The sequence below is a fragment of the Megalops cyprinoides genome, chromosome 20 (genome assembly GCF_013368585.1).
Source record: "Megalops cyprinoides isolate fMegCyp1 chromosome 20, fMegCyp1.pri, whole genome shotgun sequence".
Classification (NCBI taxonomy): domain Eukaryota; kingdom Metazoa; phylum Chordata; class Actinopteri; order Elopiformes; family Megalopidae; genus Megalops; species Megalops cyprinoides.
In genome coordinates, this window is record NC_050602.1 from 21823596 (window position 1) to 21840509 (window position 16914).

Here is a 16914-nt window from a genome sequence, read left to right on the forward strand (position 1 = left end):
TTCTAGACAATAGGTCTATTCACAGACATGATTTAAATTGCACTGTTTTTTTTTTTTTTTTTTTAATGAACAGCTTTCCACCACCCCAGCCTTTTAAAGTCAGGTGTATCTTGGGAAACCTGGAACCCGCAAAACAACCATTTCAACTACTTCCAGGCTACAAAGACCTAATGACAACCAATTGACAGCACATTCACTCTCTCTTGGGATAGCCAGCCTGACTCAGAGCTGAAGCTAGAATTTACACATATTGTTGCTTTTATGGCCCACAGTAGAAAGGTTTTTCCAAAATTGTAACATATGAGTCATTTATTATACTGAGAATCCTGTTTTAATATTCATCAAGGTAATTTGCTTGTAAAATGTGTTCTTTCTTCACACATGACATAAGGGTGGAAACTGGAGGCTGATGGAAGGTTATTCTGTCAAACATAATGTTGTTCTACTGGTTTAATGTTTCGAATGGGATGACAGAGATAAGAAACAACCACACCCTGAACCATGAACCATGAGGCCCACTATGTTTGTAAAAAATGCATGTAAAATGTAGCATGAGGACCAAGAGTGCAACACTGATGCACGCTGCATATTGGTTTACAATCTAACACGAGGCACAATAAAGAAGAAGGAAAAAAACGTGGAAAAGGGAACAAAATGAAAGGGCCAGCTTAGCTGTACTTTGCTGGAAAGACCGTTGAGTGGGAGACCACCTTTCCTAAAGACAGGAAAGTACAAGTACCTATAACAAGCTGAATTCAGGCGTCATACAGGCAATAGCAAAAGCTTACATTGAAATATAAGATGAATAATGCAAAACTATGTTGTAAAATTGATTCCACTGAAAGAGCTCGTATAAAAGCAGTATAGTGATACTATTATAATTTAAACTACGTCTCCCGAGAAACCATTCGTCCCCAGCTCTTGTTGTGTTATCGTTGCACAGGCTGAAACCCCGCGGGGATGGAACAGCGACAGTGGTGGTGGTTGTTGTTGTTGTTATCGGCAAAATGGCGTCTGGCGGAGAGGCCCCGGAGTCGTGGTACCTAGCGTTGCTCGGCTTCGCGGAACACTTCCGTACTTCGAGCCCCCCAAAGATTCGCCTTTGCGTCCACTGTCTCCAGGCCGTCTTTCAGTTCAAGCCCCCGCAGAGGGTCGAAGCCCGAACGCACCTCCAGCTCGGCTCGGTGCTGTACCACCACACCAAGAACAGCGATCTCGCCCGGAACCACCTGGAAAAAGCGGTGAGGAATGTCCTGGGAAAGGCCGGGGATGTGTGCGGTAGACGGGGGAAAGAGAAGGCCGCATCTGTAGCAAGCGGAGCGAAACCAGCAAAGGCTTGTGTGAATGTTGAGCCGCTGCCAAACAAGCCCGTAAAACATTGTATCCAAGATTGCATCAGGTGCAGCCGACCAGTGATGCGTAGCCATATGTTTTTCTAGCTATGTTCCTATAACTGCTCTGCAAATTAGCATAGCAATTTGCTAGCTAGCTAGTTTGCTAGCTAACTACTGTTGTGACAATTGGAAACGGCCGGCCAAAGTAAGATAGCTAGCTAACGTTTCATGCCTTTGGGTTTTCACTATTAAGCTCACTTTTAGAAAAAAAGTTACCAGGTTTGATATTCGAAAAGACTTACCACATAGGTTCTTATTTTTAGTTTTGTAAACGCAGACAGCCAGCTTTGAATGTATTCGAATCACTGCTATGAAATTGAGGTTTGTGAACCCTAGAAATCTAATTGAAATATTGTTTTCCTTGTCATTTCCGGTTCTTTTTTCATGTGAATCCGTGTGCATATTACAATTTGATGGACCTCCCGACATTATCTTATTTTCTTCTTGTTTTTCAGTGGTTCATATCACAACAAATATCCTTTTCATTCATGACTGAAGAGATGGTGGACCGCAATCTCGCCCGAAAACTCCACATGTCTGTTTGTGTGATGGGCAGCACACCAGGATACTTGTCATTTATTGCAAGATTCTCATATGTCTACTAACTCAATAATTTCACCTCAGATGAAGAAGATTTGTTATTTCAGTGATGATTATAATGGAATGTCAATGAGTGAAGATTAATTTGCATTTCAGTGTGAACTACCAGGTCAAGACGACTTGGACGTTAAATATAACTATTGTAATTAATGACATCAGTATGTTAATGGTTAGCAGTCATGAGGTAATGGGTGAGAGTTTATGTTGACAGTTTTCCTTGACAAAAAATGTAACGTCCCACAGTTTGAAGATGTTAAATTTGAGGCTGCAAGTCTTCTCTCAGAACTGTATTGTCAGCAGGTAAGTGTTATATTCCATCCACTATGTCACCTCTGCCAAGGTAATTATCTTGCTAATGTTTACTGAAGGATTTTGCACGTTAATTTATTTGGATTTGTAAAGATGTTCTTTTATGTGCTGCAGAATACTTAGAGTATGCTTTTTCCACACCCTGACATCTTCTTTTTACACATAAATTATTTAATATTAAAGTTGTCAAGCAAATGTGTGTATGGCACCAAAGCTCAGCGTGTTGTTTCTGTGTTTCTGGCTGTTTTTAAGAATCTGGTGGATTCTGCGAAGCCCCTGCTGCGAAAGGCCATCCAGATTTCACAGCAGACTCCTTACTGGCACTGCCGACTGCTGTTTCAACTGGCTGTAAGTCAGGAACTGCCCCTGCATTCCTGTAGGCTCTCATTCTTTAAGCGCTCTCGCTCTCGCTCTCTCTCTCTCGCTCTCACACACACACACACACACACACACTCAGGGTGTATCAAAATGTACAGTGTGAGGGACACGATGAAAGATGTAACTGCTTCTCAGATCAAAACTAGCTTGTTAGCCGTCAGCTCAAGCCAAATTTTCCCCACAGTTGCATCATTGCACATTGCTGTCATATGTAGCTTACCTTCTGAAGGAAAAGGCCAGTGTTCCCAATAATCAAAAATAATTTGCATGTCTCATTCGTGTCCCAGTTTCTGGGATACTGGGATATTTCTGTTACTAACGTGGAAAGAAGGAGAAGTAAAACAATTTTCATTTGCAGCAGTAAAGAGAGTGACTTCATTTTTAAAAAGAAAGTCCTAAAATTTGAATTTTTAAAGTGGAACAGGAATGCCTCTTGTTTTGCCAAATCATCTTTATCTTCATTGTCTTCTTCCTGTCAGCAACTCCACACCCTGGAGAAGGACTTGGTCTCTGCCTGTGACCTCCTGGGTGTGGGTGCTGAGTATGCAAGGGTCGTAGGCTCTGAATACACCAGGTAAGGCATGATCAGCTGCTGCTCTTTTACATGCAACTCATCAGAATAATGAAGCAAGATGGGCTTAATTAACCTTTACATGTAGACATTGAGCTTATTGGTATAGCAGATTATTTTTATGTTATTAAAAACTAGTGTTGTGCTTTCGATATATGATTATGCTGATTTTGGTTTTTTTGTTTCTTTTACAGAGCGCTCTTTCTTTTGAGTAAGGGAATGGTAAGTTTTTCATTTTAAGGGAATTGATTACACCCCAACTTACAAATGTTAAATCAGTGCTTAATTAGAAGAGAATTCTGTCCTGGTGACAGCATTGATTTTTCTGTGTAATGACAGTGTGAAAATGATCTGAGTGTGATGGCAGTGTTAAATATCTATCGCTCTCTCAGATGTGTTGCAGTGATGCTGCGTTGTGTGTGTGTGTGAAGGCAGTGTTCAGTGGCTCCTTGCTGACAGTGATGTGCTCTGTGTGTAGCTGTTGTTAATGGAGCGGAAGCTACAGGAGGTGCACCCCTTGCTCACGCTGTGCGGTCAGATAGTGGAGAACTGGCAGGGAAACCCCATTCAGAAGGAGTCCCTGAGGGTCTTCTTCCTGGTGCTACAAGTCACACACTACCTGGATGCAGGACAGGTAAGGCTGGCTCTTCTTGGTTGCGATTGACAGCAGTGTGGTTGAGGAATTAGCCTGTTGCAAAATGGACATAATTTTCTGCTTACTGTTGACATGCATTTAGCAGACGCTCTTATCCAGAGTGACTTCCAGCACAGTAGAACATAAGTGTATCCTTTCAAGTTAAGTGAGCAACAGTGTCAGACCAGGCTAACAGCACTCACAGACTAGTGGGTGTGAGCAAAACACCATTCAAGCCCTACCACAAGTTAACTTGTGCAACCTGACCAGGCAACGGAAGACAAGTACATTGCAATATATCAGTCACTAGAATACAGAATCCAAAATACACTAGGGAAAAACAGAAAGGTGGTGTCTGATGAATGCATTCTGTTGCATGTGTTTTGTCTGCAATAAAGGTAGATGTGGACATCTGTTGAGTTCTGATTGGCTGATCGCCTGCAGTACATCATATGACTAGCACTAGTTTATCCCTCACAGTGAGTCTGTGTGTGCACGTGTGTTGGGCAGGTGAAAAGCGTGAAGCCATGTTTGAAGCAGCTGCAACAGTGCATTCAGACCATCTCCACACTCCATGATGACGAGATCCTACCCAGCAACCCTGCTGACCTTTTCCATTGGCTACCCAAGGAGCACATGTGTGTGCTGGTCTATCTGGTGAGCTCCGCCCCCCTCACTGTTACCCCTAACAACAAGTCTGACCTGTGGCGGACAGCTGGAACAGGAACCAGCACAGCAAAGAACTGGTCACTTTTATTCACATTTCCTGGCTATACCATTGGCTCAGTAAAGAATTGCCGAGGATCTCCTGCCAGAAATATGGGCACTGGTCATTTTAACTTCCCTTTTCTCAAGTAATCCTTAGACAGTGTTTCTCAACCTTGGTTTTGTCACTGCAAGCTAAAATATTGTAAACGCCCTCGCATAGATCATCTGCAGATGATATTTTCCATACAGAGGCACAGCAATATTTTTCATGAATTCAGCTTTTTTTTCCCCCTTCAGACCCATCCCTGCTAAATGAATTGTTATGCCCCTCTTGTCACAATTCAGGCCTCCAGATCCTCTTCTCCACTACTCCATAGATATTTTATCCATGATGGATAATGTTAGCATTATATTGTTTATCCTTTAAAGATAATGCAGTATTTTAAAGCTTTTCCGGGGTTCCATTGATCAGGACAGTAATTTATATTGACCTTGGCCAAGCCTCACTTGTAAGAGATTTTTCTACCTTAGTGGGACTACCTGGTTCAATAAAGGTTATGTCTGGGGAAAAAAAGATAATGATAAAAAGGATACTTTCTGTGTGTCTGCACATACTTACCGTGACTGATGTAATTGTTTCTTTGTATGTTTTCCAGGTAACGGTCATGCACTCCATGCAAGCTGGCTACTTGGAGAAGGCGCAGAAATACACAGACAAAGCACTCATGCAATTAGAAAAATTAAAAAGTGAGTGCACCTCACCCCTCTCTGTCTGCAGTAGCCAATGGCGCCACGCAGGGCTAGGCTCTAAATTCCGATGCGGTCATGTGCCAGTCTGCCATGCGCTGAGCCTGTCCCCTGTGTCTGTGTCTGTTCCAGTGCTGGACTGCAGCGCCATCCTCTCCTCGTTCCAAGTCATACTGCTGGAGCACATCATCATGTGTCGGCTAGTCACCGGCCACAAGGCAACAGCTTTGCAAGAGGTCTGTGAGGACAGAACCGTCCTGCCTTCCACTTCCACTGCGGCGTTTTGTTATGGTGAAATAATTCCTTAATGTCACCTTCTTCTAGAGATGTTTGACTTGTTCTGTGTAGATGCTGAATTTGTTCCAATGTTGGTAAACACAAAAAGAGTCTAGGAAAAGCAATATTGTCATAGGGGGCAGCAAAACAGCAGTCTTACTAGCTTGCTTATGTTATATGGAAGTCTGAAAAGAGAGTCATTTTCTGAATGCAATCCAAAGCATGCAGTAACTTTAAAATAAAGTGTAATTATATCTTCTCAAAATTGAACATATCCTAAGAGTAGATTTCCTAATAATTACAGCATGCCATGGATTTGAAAAGAATGCGCAAAATGTTATTTTGTGTTTGACTTTCATATATTTTTTCTTACAAATTGGAATGCATATGTTGTTTGCGTTTACAGCGTTGAGGTCTCTTTGTCAGACACAAGTGCAGTGTGTTTGAAAGCAGCTGGCTGTGCTGCAGCACAGTATACACAGAGTCCTTATTGAGCCGGGTGTTTCTCTCTCTCTGAGCAGATCTCCCAGGTCTGCCAACTGTGCCAACAGTCGCCGAGGTTATTCTCCAATCACGCTGCTCAGCTTCACACTTTACTGGTGAGTACACCCGGATGCGGGGATTGTCCCCGTGGGGCTGCCGTACAGGAAGTCACTCACCCTGATCTGAATGCTTTTGATGACTCATTTATCGACCCATGTTTCTGCATCTCTGTAAGACAGTAGGCAGTAGATGGAAGAACTGACAGTACTTTCCAATATGTACCAGTGATTTATTATTTCCAGCTCTTAGAGGATTGTTTTGAGCAGAAATAATATTTTTAAAAAAAAACAGAAATTGCAACAAAACTCATTAATAGATTGACTCGTCCGTGGGGTGCAACCTCTTTAAAACACTTTCTCAGTTTGCTTCTGTTGTTTTTCAGTGTAATTTTAAGTGTGCAGGCTGGAAGTGGTCAGCTGGAAGTGAGTGGGCAGTTGTGCTGGTCAGCTGGAAGCGCTGGGTGTGTCCAGGCCCCTGTGAAACCTGTGTTGTGTTGTGTGCCCTGTGCTGTTTTCCCCCAGGGTCTGTACTGCATCTCTGTGAACTGCATGGATAACGCAGAGGCCCAGTTCACCACAGCGCTGCGGGTGAGTGCTGAGATGACACACCTGGGTTGCACCTGTGAGAGTGTAAAACCCTGGGGAAGGCATTTGTTTGGACGCCTTATAGGTGTGAATGATTAATCCTTGTAATAGCTATTGACTGCTCATGCACTGGGCTTCTTCAGCCAAACGCTTTCCCCAGGGTCCCTGTGAAAATGAGCTGAGCTGGACTCACTCTGCCAGATGTATGTCAGTTAGTGCTATAAGGGCTGTCTGCTGAATGTGTACGTGACATGTCTATAGCCCTTAACTCCATCCTCACTGGTTCATGTGCACGCAAATGCTTGTTGACTGACTTGAATAGCAAACTCCAGTTCAAGCCACATATTAAATGTTATTTGGAGGTTAAGATGCTAATAATTGTTTTCATATGCATAGTGGTTATGCATGTATTCTGTCAGGCTGTAAAATTAAACTGGAGTTGCCTTCTACTGTCAATGTTGGCTGTGAACCAGAAACCGTATCCATAGTACAGCATCTTGTGAAGTGTTTTGTGGCTTAGTATTTGTGGGTGTTTCCACAATGTACATAATCCAATCAGCAGTAACATGGATTACCTGTAGGTGTGTAAAGCAGCCAATCAGCAAGAGTGCAGGATGTTGTGCCCAGCCTGTCATACCCACGGCCTTTCAGAAAATGTCACGGGTGACCTTGCCCCTGTCTCCCCTGCAGCTAACCACACATCAGGAGCTGTGGACGTTCATTGTGACAAACCTGGCCAGCGTCTATATCAGGGAGGGAAACCGACACCAGGAGGTGATCACCACTGGACCACACACGTGTATATATGTACACATACACACACAAATGCACACACTCACATATACACACGCACACACGCTCCCAAGATGGACAGTAATGTATGATAGTGGGAGGGGAGCAGGGATTCTGTATGGTTGTAGGTTTGATTCCAGGATAAGGCATTGCTTTTGGATCCTTGACTAAGCTACTGAGCCTGAATAGCCACAGCAAAATATCCAGCTCTTAAAAGGTACGCCGTGTAACACATTGCCCTGGATAAGGGCGTCTGGTAAGTGCATGAATAATGAGAAGAAAAGTAATTCGTAAAAGCTTCTTGGAAACAGCTGTGAGACTACAGCCAAGATAAAGTCTAGCTCAAAGAAATTTTTTTATGCATTTCATACACCACTCTTTCAAGCTGGACATGCCCTCAGTCAGACACAGTCTAGCCGGAGACCGTGGAAGTGAAGAGTATATGTGTGCTGTATAATGGGTTCTTCGTAAGGGTTTTCTGACACCAGGTCATTCTTCTCACAGCTTTACAGCCTTCTGGAGAGAATAAACCCGGATCACAATTTTCCTGTAAGGTAAGAACGCTGCTAACTGGACTTGGAATTGCTCAGTGCTTCTAAGGCCATACATTGCCCTGTGTTGTATTAGAAGGATCGGATCATTCCAATAAAGAACATGTTTCCACACGTGTAAACGTATACGTGTGTTTGTATATGCGTGCACACACCACACACAGACAAAGGCATACATATTCATATATGTGTACAGGCATAGAATTAAGGGGAGCTGTAACAGACAGGTGTGACCTTGTGGGGCTGGGATAGCGGGCGGGCAGGGCAGCTCCAGGTGAGCGTGCTCTAACCACACACATGCTCTGTGTGTCCCCAGCTCCCACTGTCTGCGCGCCGCCGCCTTCTACATCCGAGGGCTTCTCTCCTTCTTCCAAGGGCGTTACAACGAGGCGAAGTGAGTGCGCAGAGCTGCTTTGTCCAGCTTGCTACACGCACACATGCACACACACAGACACACACACACACACACTTACACGCACACACACACACACACACACTTACACACACACACAGACACTTTCAGACATACACGCACGCACACACACGCGCGCACACACACGCACGCTCTGGCACACTCACACTTGCACACTCGCATATGCACAATCACACTCACACACACACACACACATGCGCATGCATACACTCATGCACTCACGTGCATGCACATGCACACACACACACTCGCATCTAATGTCTCACGTACACACACGCGCATACACACACACACACACAGACACACACACACGCACAAGGGCAGCGTGACCTTACTGCAGTCTCTCTCAGCCGGCCTGGGAGATCTGATATCTGCCATCGTGTGCAAAGCGGTTGCCTCAGTGGGCTGGGCTGTACATCTCACCTGCCATTTCTCCTTTCAGGCGGTTCTTGCGAGAGACTCTGAAAATGTCCAACGCTGAGGACCTGAATCGCTTGACTGCCTGCTCCCTGGTCTTGCTGGGACACATATTCTATGTGCTGGGAAACCACAGAGTAAGTAGGGCTGTGTCACCCACAAGTGAGTCTGTGCCAAGGTTCCAGAATATTCCCTCATTCCTCTTCTGTAATTGGCTGCTAAGAAGGCTCTGGTTCCCTCAGATTCCGTCTCCTTCTCTGTGTAGAATTAGCTGAAAGCTGTGTAATGGCCGGCAGTGTAGCGTAGTGGTTAAGGAGCAGGACTCGTAACCGAAAGGTTGCCGATTCGACTCCCCACAACCCAACTGTGGGTTAAGTACCTCTGGGCAAGGTACTTAACCCACAGTTGCCTCAGTAAAATATCCAGCTTGTAAAAACCTGTAATTGATGTAAGTCACTCTGGATGAGAGCGTTTGCTGAATGCCTGTAATGGAATGATTTGTGTCCCTTCCAGGAGAGCAATAACATGGTGGTCCCAGCCATGCAGCTGGCTAGCAAGATCCCGGACATGTCAGTGCAGCTGTGGTCCTCTGCCCTGCTGAAGGGTAAGTGTGAGCTGCAGATGAGCTGTGTTACATTTTCATTTACGTTCACACTCATTTGGCAGACGCTTGTATCCAAAGCGACTTACAAGTGAGGTAGAGTACAACACAAGCAAAAAACCATAAGGAGTCAACGATATTAGAAGCGCTGCATGACCAGGTTTTAGCTGTTGGCCAGACAAGGTACAAGCTAGCTGGTGGAAATAACGGGTGCGTTAAACCATTAGGTTACGTTTTTTTAATAGTTTAGTAGGAAACAGTTTTGAGACATGAGAAATTCCTTTAGGGGGTAGTGTTTCAGGTGCTCAGGTGAGAGCGGAAGAGCTGTGTCTTCAGATGTTTCTTGAAGACAGCGAGGGACTCGGCAGAACGGATGAGGTGTGGGCAGAACGGATGAAGTGTGTTACCAGCACAGTTTAGTACGCTGAGCTGAGCCCCACTACGAGTGCAGTCTGGTACACTGAGCAGTGCTGTGTCAACAGCACAGTTTGGAACAGCTGCATATTTTGGACTTTGGATTTGAATAGGAGGGTAATATTTAGAATTGTCTGGAAGCCTGACAAAGGCCCCAGTGCAAACCGCAGACCCTAGAGTGCAGCGTCAGCTGTAGGTGCCGTCGCCGTGCTGTGCGTGACTTTGTGACTGCGCAGTAAGGTGAGGGTGACAGGGGGCAGCAGTGCGGCGTAGTGGTAAGGAGCAGGGCTTGTAACCGGAAGGTTGCTGGTTCAATCCCCAGCAGGGTCGCTGCTGCCTTAGGTACTTAACCCACAATTGCCTCAGTGAATATCCAGCTGTGTAAATGGATGAAATTGGAACCTGTCCGTTTCCCGGGATAGGAGCATCTGCTGAATGACTGTAAAGTAATGTAATATGTAATGCAAGGTGACGCTTTGCTTTGTGCGCAGACCTGAACAAGGCGTGTGGCAACACGATAGATGCTCACGAGGCAGCGCAGATGCACCAGAACTTCTCCCAGCAGCTTCTGCAGGACCACATCGCTGCCTGCAGCCTCCCAGAGCACAACCTCATCAGCGTGAGTAACTGGTCTCTAACCTCAGAGCACCACATGGCTCATCCATACTGTCTGTAACCTCTGATTGCCATACCTCTCTTGTCTGTATTTCTGTGTGTGTTTCTCTATCTAATTCTTTGTCTGTCTGTGTGTCTCGTTATATTCTCTCTCTCTTTTTTTCATTTCCTCTCTCTCCCTCTCTCTTTTATAAATTCTGTTTTTGGACAGTACTGTTATCTGTCCAAATATGTTAGTCCTTGTGGATAAGGGGTAAAAAATGGTATTGCTAATCAGAGAATGTATTTTTTCCCTCTCGTAAAACCATCCATGGTCACCGTTTTTCCCGTCCCTCTTCCCGGCAGTGGACAGATGGCCCGCCCCCAGTGCAGTTCCAGGCCCAGAATGGCCCCACCACCAGCCTGGCCAGTCTGCTGTGAGCCCGACCGGGCCAGAGCCAACACTGTGACCCAGAGAGAGAGCCCCATCGGCCACAGGCCCTGAAACACACTCAGAGGCTCCGCTACTTGGAGCCGCCGCATCTTCATCCAGAATTCCATAGACACTGACTTTTGGTTCTTTCCCTAACAGGAGAATGAATATACGAGGGGGGAGGGGGGTGCTGGGTGCTGGGAGGGAGGGGGCGTGGCTTTCTGCAGGACGCTGCTCCTACGGCGAGTGTACAGACTGGGGTGGAGATGGACGTGAGAGTGGAACAGAGGGCTGGCCCAGTGATTGGGAGAGAGGGAGAGAGAGAGAGAGAGAGAGAGAGAGAGAGCATTTGAGTGGCTCCCACCTCACCCAGCCGGGTGGGCGTGGTCGCGGCGGGGTGGGGCGGGGCGTGGCCTCCACGGGAGCGGACTGTTTCTCGCACAGGTGTGGAGGAGGAGAGCAACACATTCCAGCAGAGCAACTGCGTGCGCAGAGGGCGGGTCACAGATGCTCTGCAATGACCAGATACTCAGCTCCCGCGTCCCTTTCGTTCCGGTCGCCAGTGGGAGGTTCCGGTGCTGCCCGTGTTCGTACACTGACTGCCGATGTTCTGCTTAAGACCACACCTTTCGCAAGAATGTTCACAGTCGTGCCAGCGAACGACAACGCTTAGCTTCAGCAGTGGCGGCGACAGAGCTTTCAGTGTAAAGTTCAGCGAGCCGCCTACCTGGTCAGGAAAATCTGTGGCTGCCTGTGAGGAGGGCGGGGGGAGGGGGGAGGGGGGTGCAGGGCCATCAGGAGAACAGCCAGCCATTACTGGAACATGGAGACAGCAGAGCAGTGCCCAACAAGATGACACAGTACCTACAGACACTGATCTCTGGCAATCACTGATCTCTCTTACATTTTATTATTATTGCTATATTTGTTATTGTTATTATTATTATTTTCCCTGTTGGACTGGGGTAAATATTTCAGTACCACTTAAACCATATAAATGAGTCAATGGCAGTGCTGTCCTCATCTTCCCCACGTTTTTTTTTTTTTGTGCTGCTGTTGTAGCTGCAGTTGCACTGCGGTCGGTGAACATGGTTGTCATTCGTTTGGCAGGTTTAGAAATGAGTATGTCTGAAAATGTTTAAGATTTGAAAAGACCCATATGCCTCAAATTTAATTTATTTACATTGACCTTATTTCTAGCTTTTTGAAGGAAAATGTTTTAGAGCCCCGGTTTTAGAGCCCAGGTTATGTAGCCTGACACCTTTTTGGAGGATGCTTGCGAGCGCATTCAGTCAGATTATGTTTCTCTTTTAAATTCTTGTTGTTTTAACCACTGGTTCACTTTTAAAATTAATGCAAGTATAGTGCTGCCTGTACTTCTCAGTGAGGAGGTGTTGGGAAACTCATTCATTCACTTGACAGTCTAGGCATTAAAATTCTGGGTGTAAGGATTCATGTTTGTCTCAAGAACCAGTATAATTTCTTAGGTCAGGACAAGTTAAAAATTTAAAAAGGCCATTTTTTTGTATTTATGTGGGTGTAACTGAATGGTCCATATGCAAAGCTGCCTGCCTACTCACCCATTCAGATTTGCAAGTTCATCAGATGCAATCCTTCCAGTAACCAGTAGTGGTTGCTGTGGAGCTGTGTTTGAGGAGCTTGCCTGCTTGACCATGAAAAGCTTTTTTATAAAAAGTAACTTTTGTTTTTACTATTGGTAGGCATTTTTACTCCTATCAGATCTGTAAGACACCTTTCCAGAATATCATAACTATCTTCATTTACTCTCATAATTCTGAAGTTGTATTTTTTGTATTGGGTGGCACAATGCAGGTTGCTTTTATTAGCTGTACAGATTTTAATAGCTGTACAGGTCATGTTTAAACAATATTTTGTTTCTAAAGATACACTTTTTGCTTAATTCTGCAGTTTGAACAAAGAAATCCATTTATTAAATTTTGTAAAGTTTTAATATTTGTATACCACAGTTAACAATATTATATTAATCGTTCTGTTTTCATTTGCAAAAACTTTAGTTTGTATAAATATTGCAAAAAGTCAAATGTTGTGTACCATTTTAGTTTTTCTTTCCACCTAGAACATTTGTGTATAGTAAAACTTGCTATGATAAAATAAACATTTAAATGTCAGGTATGTAATGTATTTTGATGGTCCCATGTAGACTAAAGTTATAGCTGTAATAGCCACAACTTAGTGTTTATATAAGGAGTCTACATATTAAGACAGGGATACAAAAATGTGGGTTACTGCCATGAACTCATGCTTGTCTTTTTGAATGCTGGTGTTTTTTTTTTCTTTCTTTCTTTCTTGTTTTTTTTTTCCAAAATATCAGGAAAATTTTCAAATAAACTTGAAGAAAGAAGAATTTTGTCTTTGCGGGTCCTGTATGTTGTGAAACAAGCTACTCTTATTGTTGCATTTTTCCAGTTCTCGAGAGACCCAGTGAAAACAGCTGTTCCACTGCTAATAGAATTCCGTGTTATAAACTCGCGGTTTAAACCCCCTGTTAAGGTTGTTGCAATATGCCCTAAAACGGTCGGTGCCAAAGGTGTTGCCAGGCAAGACCAAAATAAACCTGGCTTAACATTTCAGCGGTCACATGAGGTGCAGTTGAATTGATCATGTGATTCAGGTTGCTTTACGGTCACTAGTTATCTCAGCCGGAGGGGAGGGGCGAATCTCCTGAGCGGGGGCTGCTGTGAAATGGCAGTTTCCATCGCAGGATCCAGAGGTTTCCAGTACCGTGCTCTCTGCTCCAGGAGAAGGGTCAGGGATAGCCCGATTCTAAAATTCCCCTCCCCTTTGATGCTGCACCCCGTGTCCCTGAAATTGAATGTGTGGATGCTTGCTAGGGGAACATCTGATCGGTGGATGCAACCACCAGGGGGAGGGTGCAGATTTTTGGACAGATCTGCCCAGGTCTAGTGCTATGGGGGTGCCCCCAGTTGTCTCCTTTTATCCCAATGTCTACGTAGTATTTGTGTTTTTTTTTAAAGACATGACGTTTTGTGCCCCTCTGTGGATTGCAAGTGCACCCCTCTGTATTTTCTCTGGACGCCAAGCCTGGATCCACCTCTGGGGTCTGCGGCCAGCACCCACAGAGCCCCAGAGGTGATCCAGAGGGAAAAATGGAAGACCGCTGGGATCTGGCCTCTCGTGTGTCTGACAGCCCCTGTCGGAGGTGCCTGTTGTCGAGGGTACGGTTTACCCGTAGTAGCTTCTTTGCTTTGCTGTTCTGTCACACTGGGACTGGTAGCAGAGCTGCTTTGCATACAGCAGAGACCCTAAGGCAGAACAGCAAGGTTGTTGCTGGCTGCTGACAGTTGTTTCGCTGGTGAGCTGACCTTGTGGCTGATGGCGAAGCCGGCCTAACCCCTGCATAGCTCAGCATCCCACTCCCAGTAATTGTCTGAGTAAGAGGAGGACGGTATCCAAATTCTGGTCCTTTGACACATGCTGGGATTGGAGGCAGGGGGTGGGGGCGGCGGGGGGGGTTTGCTTCTGTAATATCAGTACCTTTCTGTACCTTCGGCAGCATTTTGTAACACCCCTGTTTATATCCTGTTCCCCATTCACACTTCCATTTTACTATTCCTAGTGTCATCCACAAATATTCACGTTTCCCAAGGCAAAACACTTTTTAAATGTTACAAGTAACTGTAACCACTGATTTTTTTTCCTTCCATGTCATTGAAGTTCTTTCAAGTCTAATTCTGTTGTTTTTTTTGTAGGTGGAGGACTACTGTATGCCTGCTGACTTTAAGAGATTACAGAGACCTTTTTTATATTCGAATAGGAAATAATATGATTACATGTTATAATATTCATCATCGTAATCACAATAATAATCACTAATTGTGACATCATCAGCCATTCAAAAGCCATACCTTTTATTCAGTTTCACTAAAAAAACTCATTGTAATTACTATTACAAACTAATCATATTTATGTAGCCCATACTCTCAAGAAATCACTGTTTACAACTATTTTTAATTTTGCACGATATTATCAGGTGCTCAGTCTAGGAAAAAAAAAGCACCAATGACATAAAGCAAAATCCAGAGATGCCTGTATGTTTTAAGACCCAAAATATTGAGAAGTTGACAGCAGCATTTTACTATCATCCTTTATGTGCACAAAATAACAGTCCTCTTATTTCTAATTTTTCTATATATTTTTCTATAATATTTCTAATATCTTCTATTCAAAAACTGACAATGCTTATTCACATTTCACCTTTTCACCCCACTAAATTTTTTTGATACCTCCTTCAGCCTCTGAAAGTTAGCCGGATCAATATCTCACCAAGAGCATGACAGATATTTTATTTCTGTGAGTGAACGTTTTTAAATGGATGTGTAGTTATGTGTACTGTCTGTCGCTGTCCTTGTGTATTATGTAAAAGTCCCAGTCCGGGGCTATACCGGGCCTATATTTGACCGTAACCTCGCTCGCCGGCCATGTGCAGGGCTAGCCGAGTGAGGCAGGCCCGACAGGCTGCGCTTGATGGTGAATTACAGCTGGGACAGCTGCCAACACTGAGGTCAGCCTTGCAGTTCTGGTCACATGACTATTTTTATTTGCAGCCTGCTGTGCAGTAGCTGTGACATTCCTCCGATAAGACTTCCACTCTGCAAGTTTACGTCAAGGGTTAAAGATGAAGAGAGAGAGAGAGAGAAAAAAAAAAACGCTCTCGATCCGGCTGATCTAAACCACATTCGACATGAATACCTTCATCTCGAGAGAAGGGAATGAGTAAGGATAAGCCAATAAAAAAAAAGGAGAGAGACAGATCTTGAACGCCGTGATCCTAGCTGGTGATGCTTATTAAGTAATAGACGTCGGCACTGAAACAGTGCTGAAAGAAGACACTTCCTGCCAAATAGTGAGTCCAGCTGATGGTGACAGGGAGGGGTACTTCCTGTATTGTTACTGTAGGTTAATGGGGATTAAGTTGAGCCTGTCATACTGTTTGTGTCGGCCACTTGCTCACGATGTAAACTGCTGGCTGACCTTGGAGTTACGACTTGGCTCATAGTGATGAATAGAGCACAAAACCCCCTCAAAGTTAACCTGCAGGTTCCTTTATATTTGTCTCAATAGAATGTGCTCAGGCTTGAGAGTGATGTGAAAGCATTATTTTGTCATGTTTTGTATTTCAAATGTGAAACAGGTTCTGAAAGGTTCTCACTGCTTAATCGTTTCCTTCTCCCGAAATTGTACATCTGTGAGGGAGGAAACAGAATTAAAGGGTGAATCATTAGCAGTGACACAGGCTGTTTGCAATCAATGATATCCATACAAATGTGTTTTTCCTTTCCTGGAGATCCATACAAATGACATGTACATATTAATTAAGCATTAACCTGATGGCAGTTGACGGACACAGATTGTGTGTCATCCTCTCTGTCCATGAAGAGGAGGCCATTGTGCTGGTGTTGGACCCTGTACCATAACTCGTTTTACACAGTAACGGGATGACCCCCCCCCCCATTAGCCCTCACACATGGAGATGGGGGTTATCTTTTAGGTTGTGGTCGTGGGGGAGTGTCAGCATGAGAGATCAAGAAGTCTTGATTTCTTGTGTATATTAATAACACTTGTGCAAGTAGTGATCTCCAGTTAAATCAAAAATCTGTCAGTCTGAAAGTAATACACTCTGAAGGTCTGAATGAGTAACAGCATCAATATCTGTCTTAATTTTCTCTTAAACTCTAAATGTGAAATAATCAAGGTATTAAAAAGGCAAAATGAATGGATTGGTAGAAATTCTTATTTGCAAAACATTTTAAAGTAGATTGTTTTAAGTTGCTTATTCTCCATCCCATTACTACTTGCCATACATCACAGCAGCTCTTGTGTATTTATACTGTAGACCTAAGCCCCCATACAGTGATATTTTGTGGCATGCCAC

The 16914-nt window shown here is 44.4% G+C and overlaps 1 protein-coding gene across 1 annotated transcript; it reads left to right on the forward strand.

The window, feature by feature from the left end:
• Window positions 1-968: 968 nt before the first annotated feature.
• Window positions 969-11151, forward strand: LOC118795762 (MAU2 chromatid cohesion factor homolog). The gene is made up of 19 exons (XM_036554477.1): window positions 969-1241; window positions 1850-1867; window positions 2229-2294; window positions 2556-2651; window positions 3161-3255; window positions 3447-3474; window positions 3731-3886; window positions 4397-4543; window positions 5251-5341; window positions 5474-5577; window positions 6139-6216; window positions 6682-6747; window positions 7435-7518; window positions 8041-8090; window positions 8404-8481; window positions 8963-9074; window positions 9451-9541; window positions 10444-10571; window positions 10913-11151. The coding sequence occupies exons 1-19, from the start codon at window positions 1008-1010 to the stop codon at window positions 10985-10987; spliced, it is 1797 nt and encodes a 598-aa protein (XP_036410370.1). The 5' UTR covers window positions 969-1007; the 3' UTR covers window positions 10988-11151.
• The last annotated feature ends 5763 nt before the right edge of the window (window positions 11152-16914 follow it).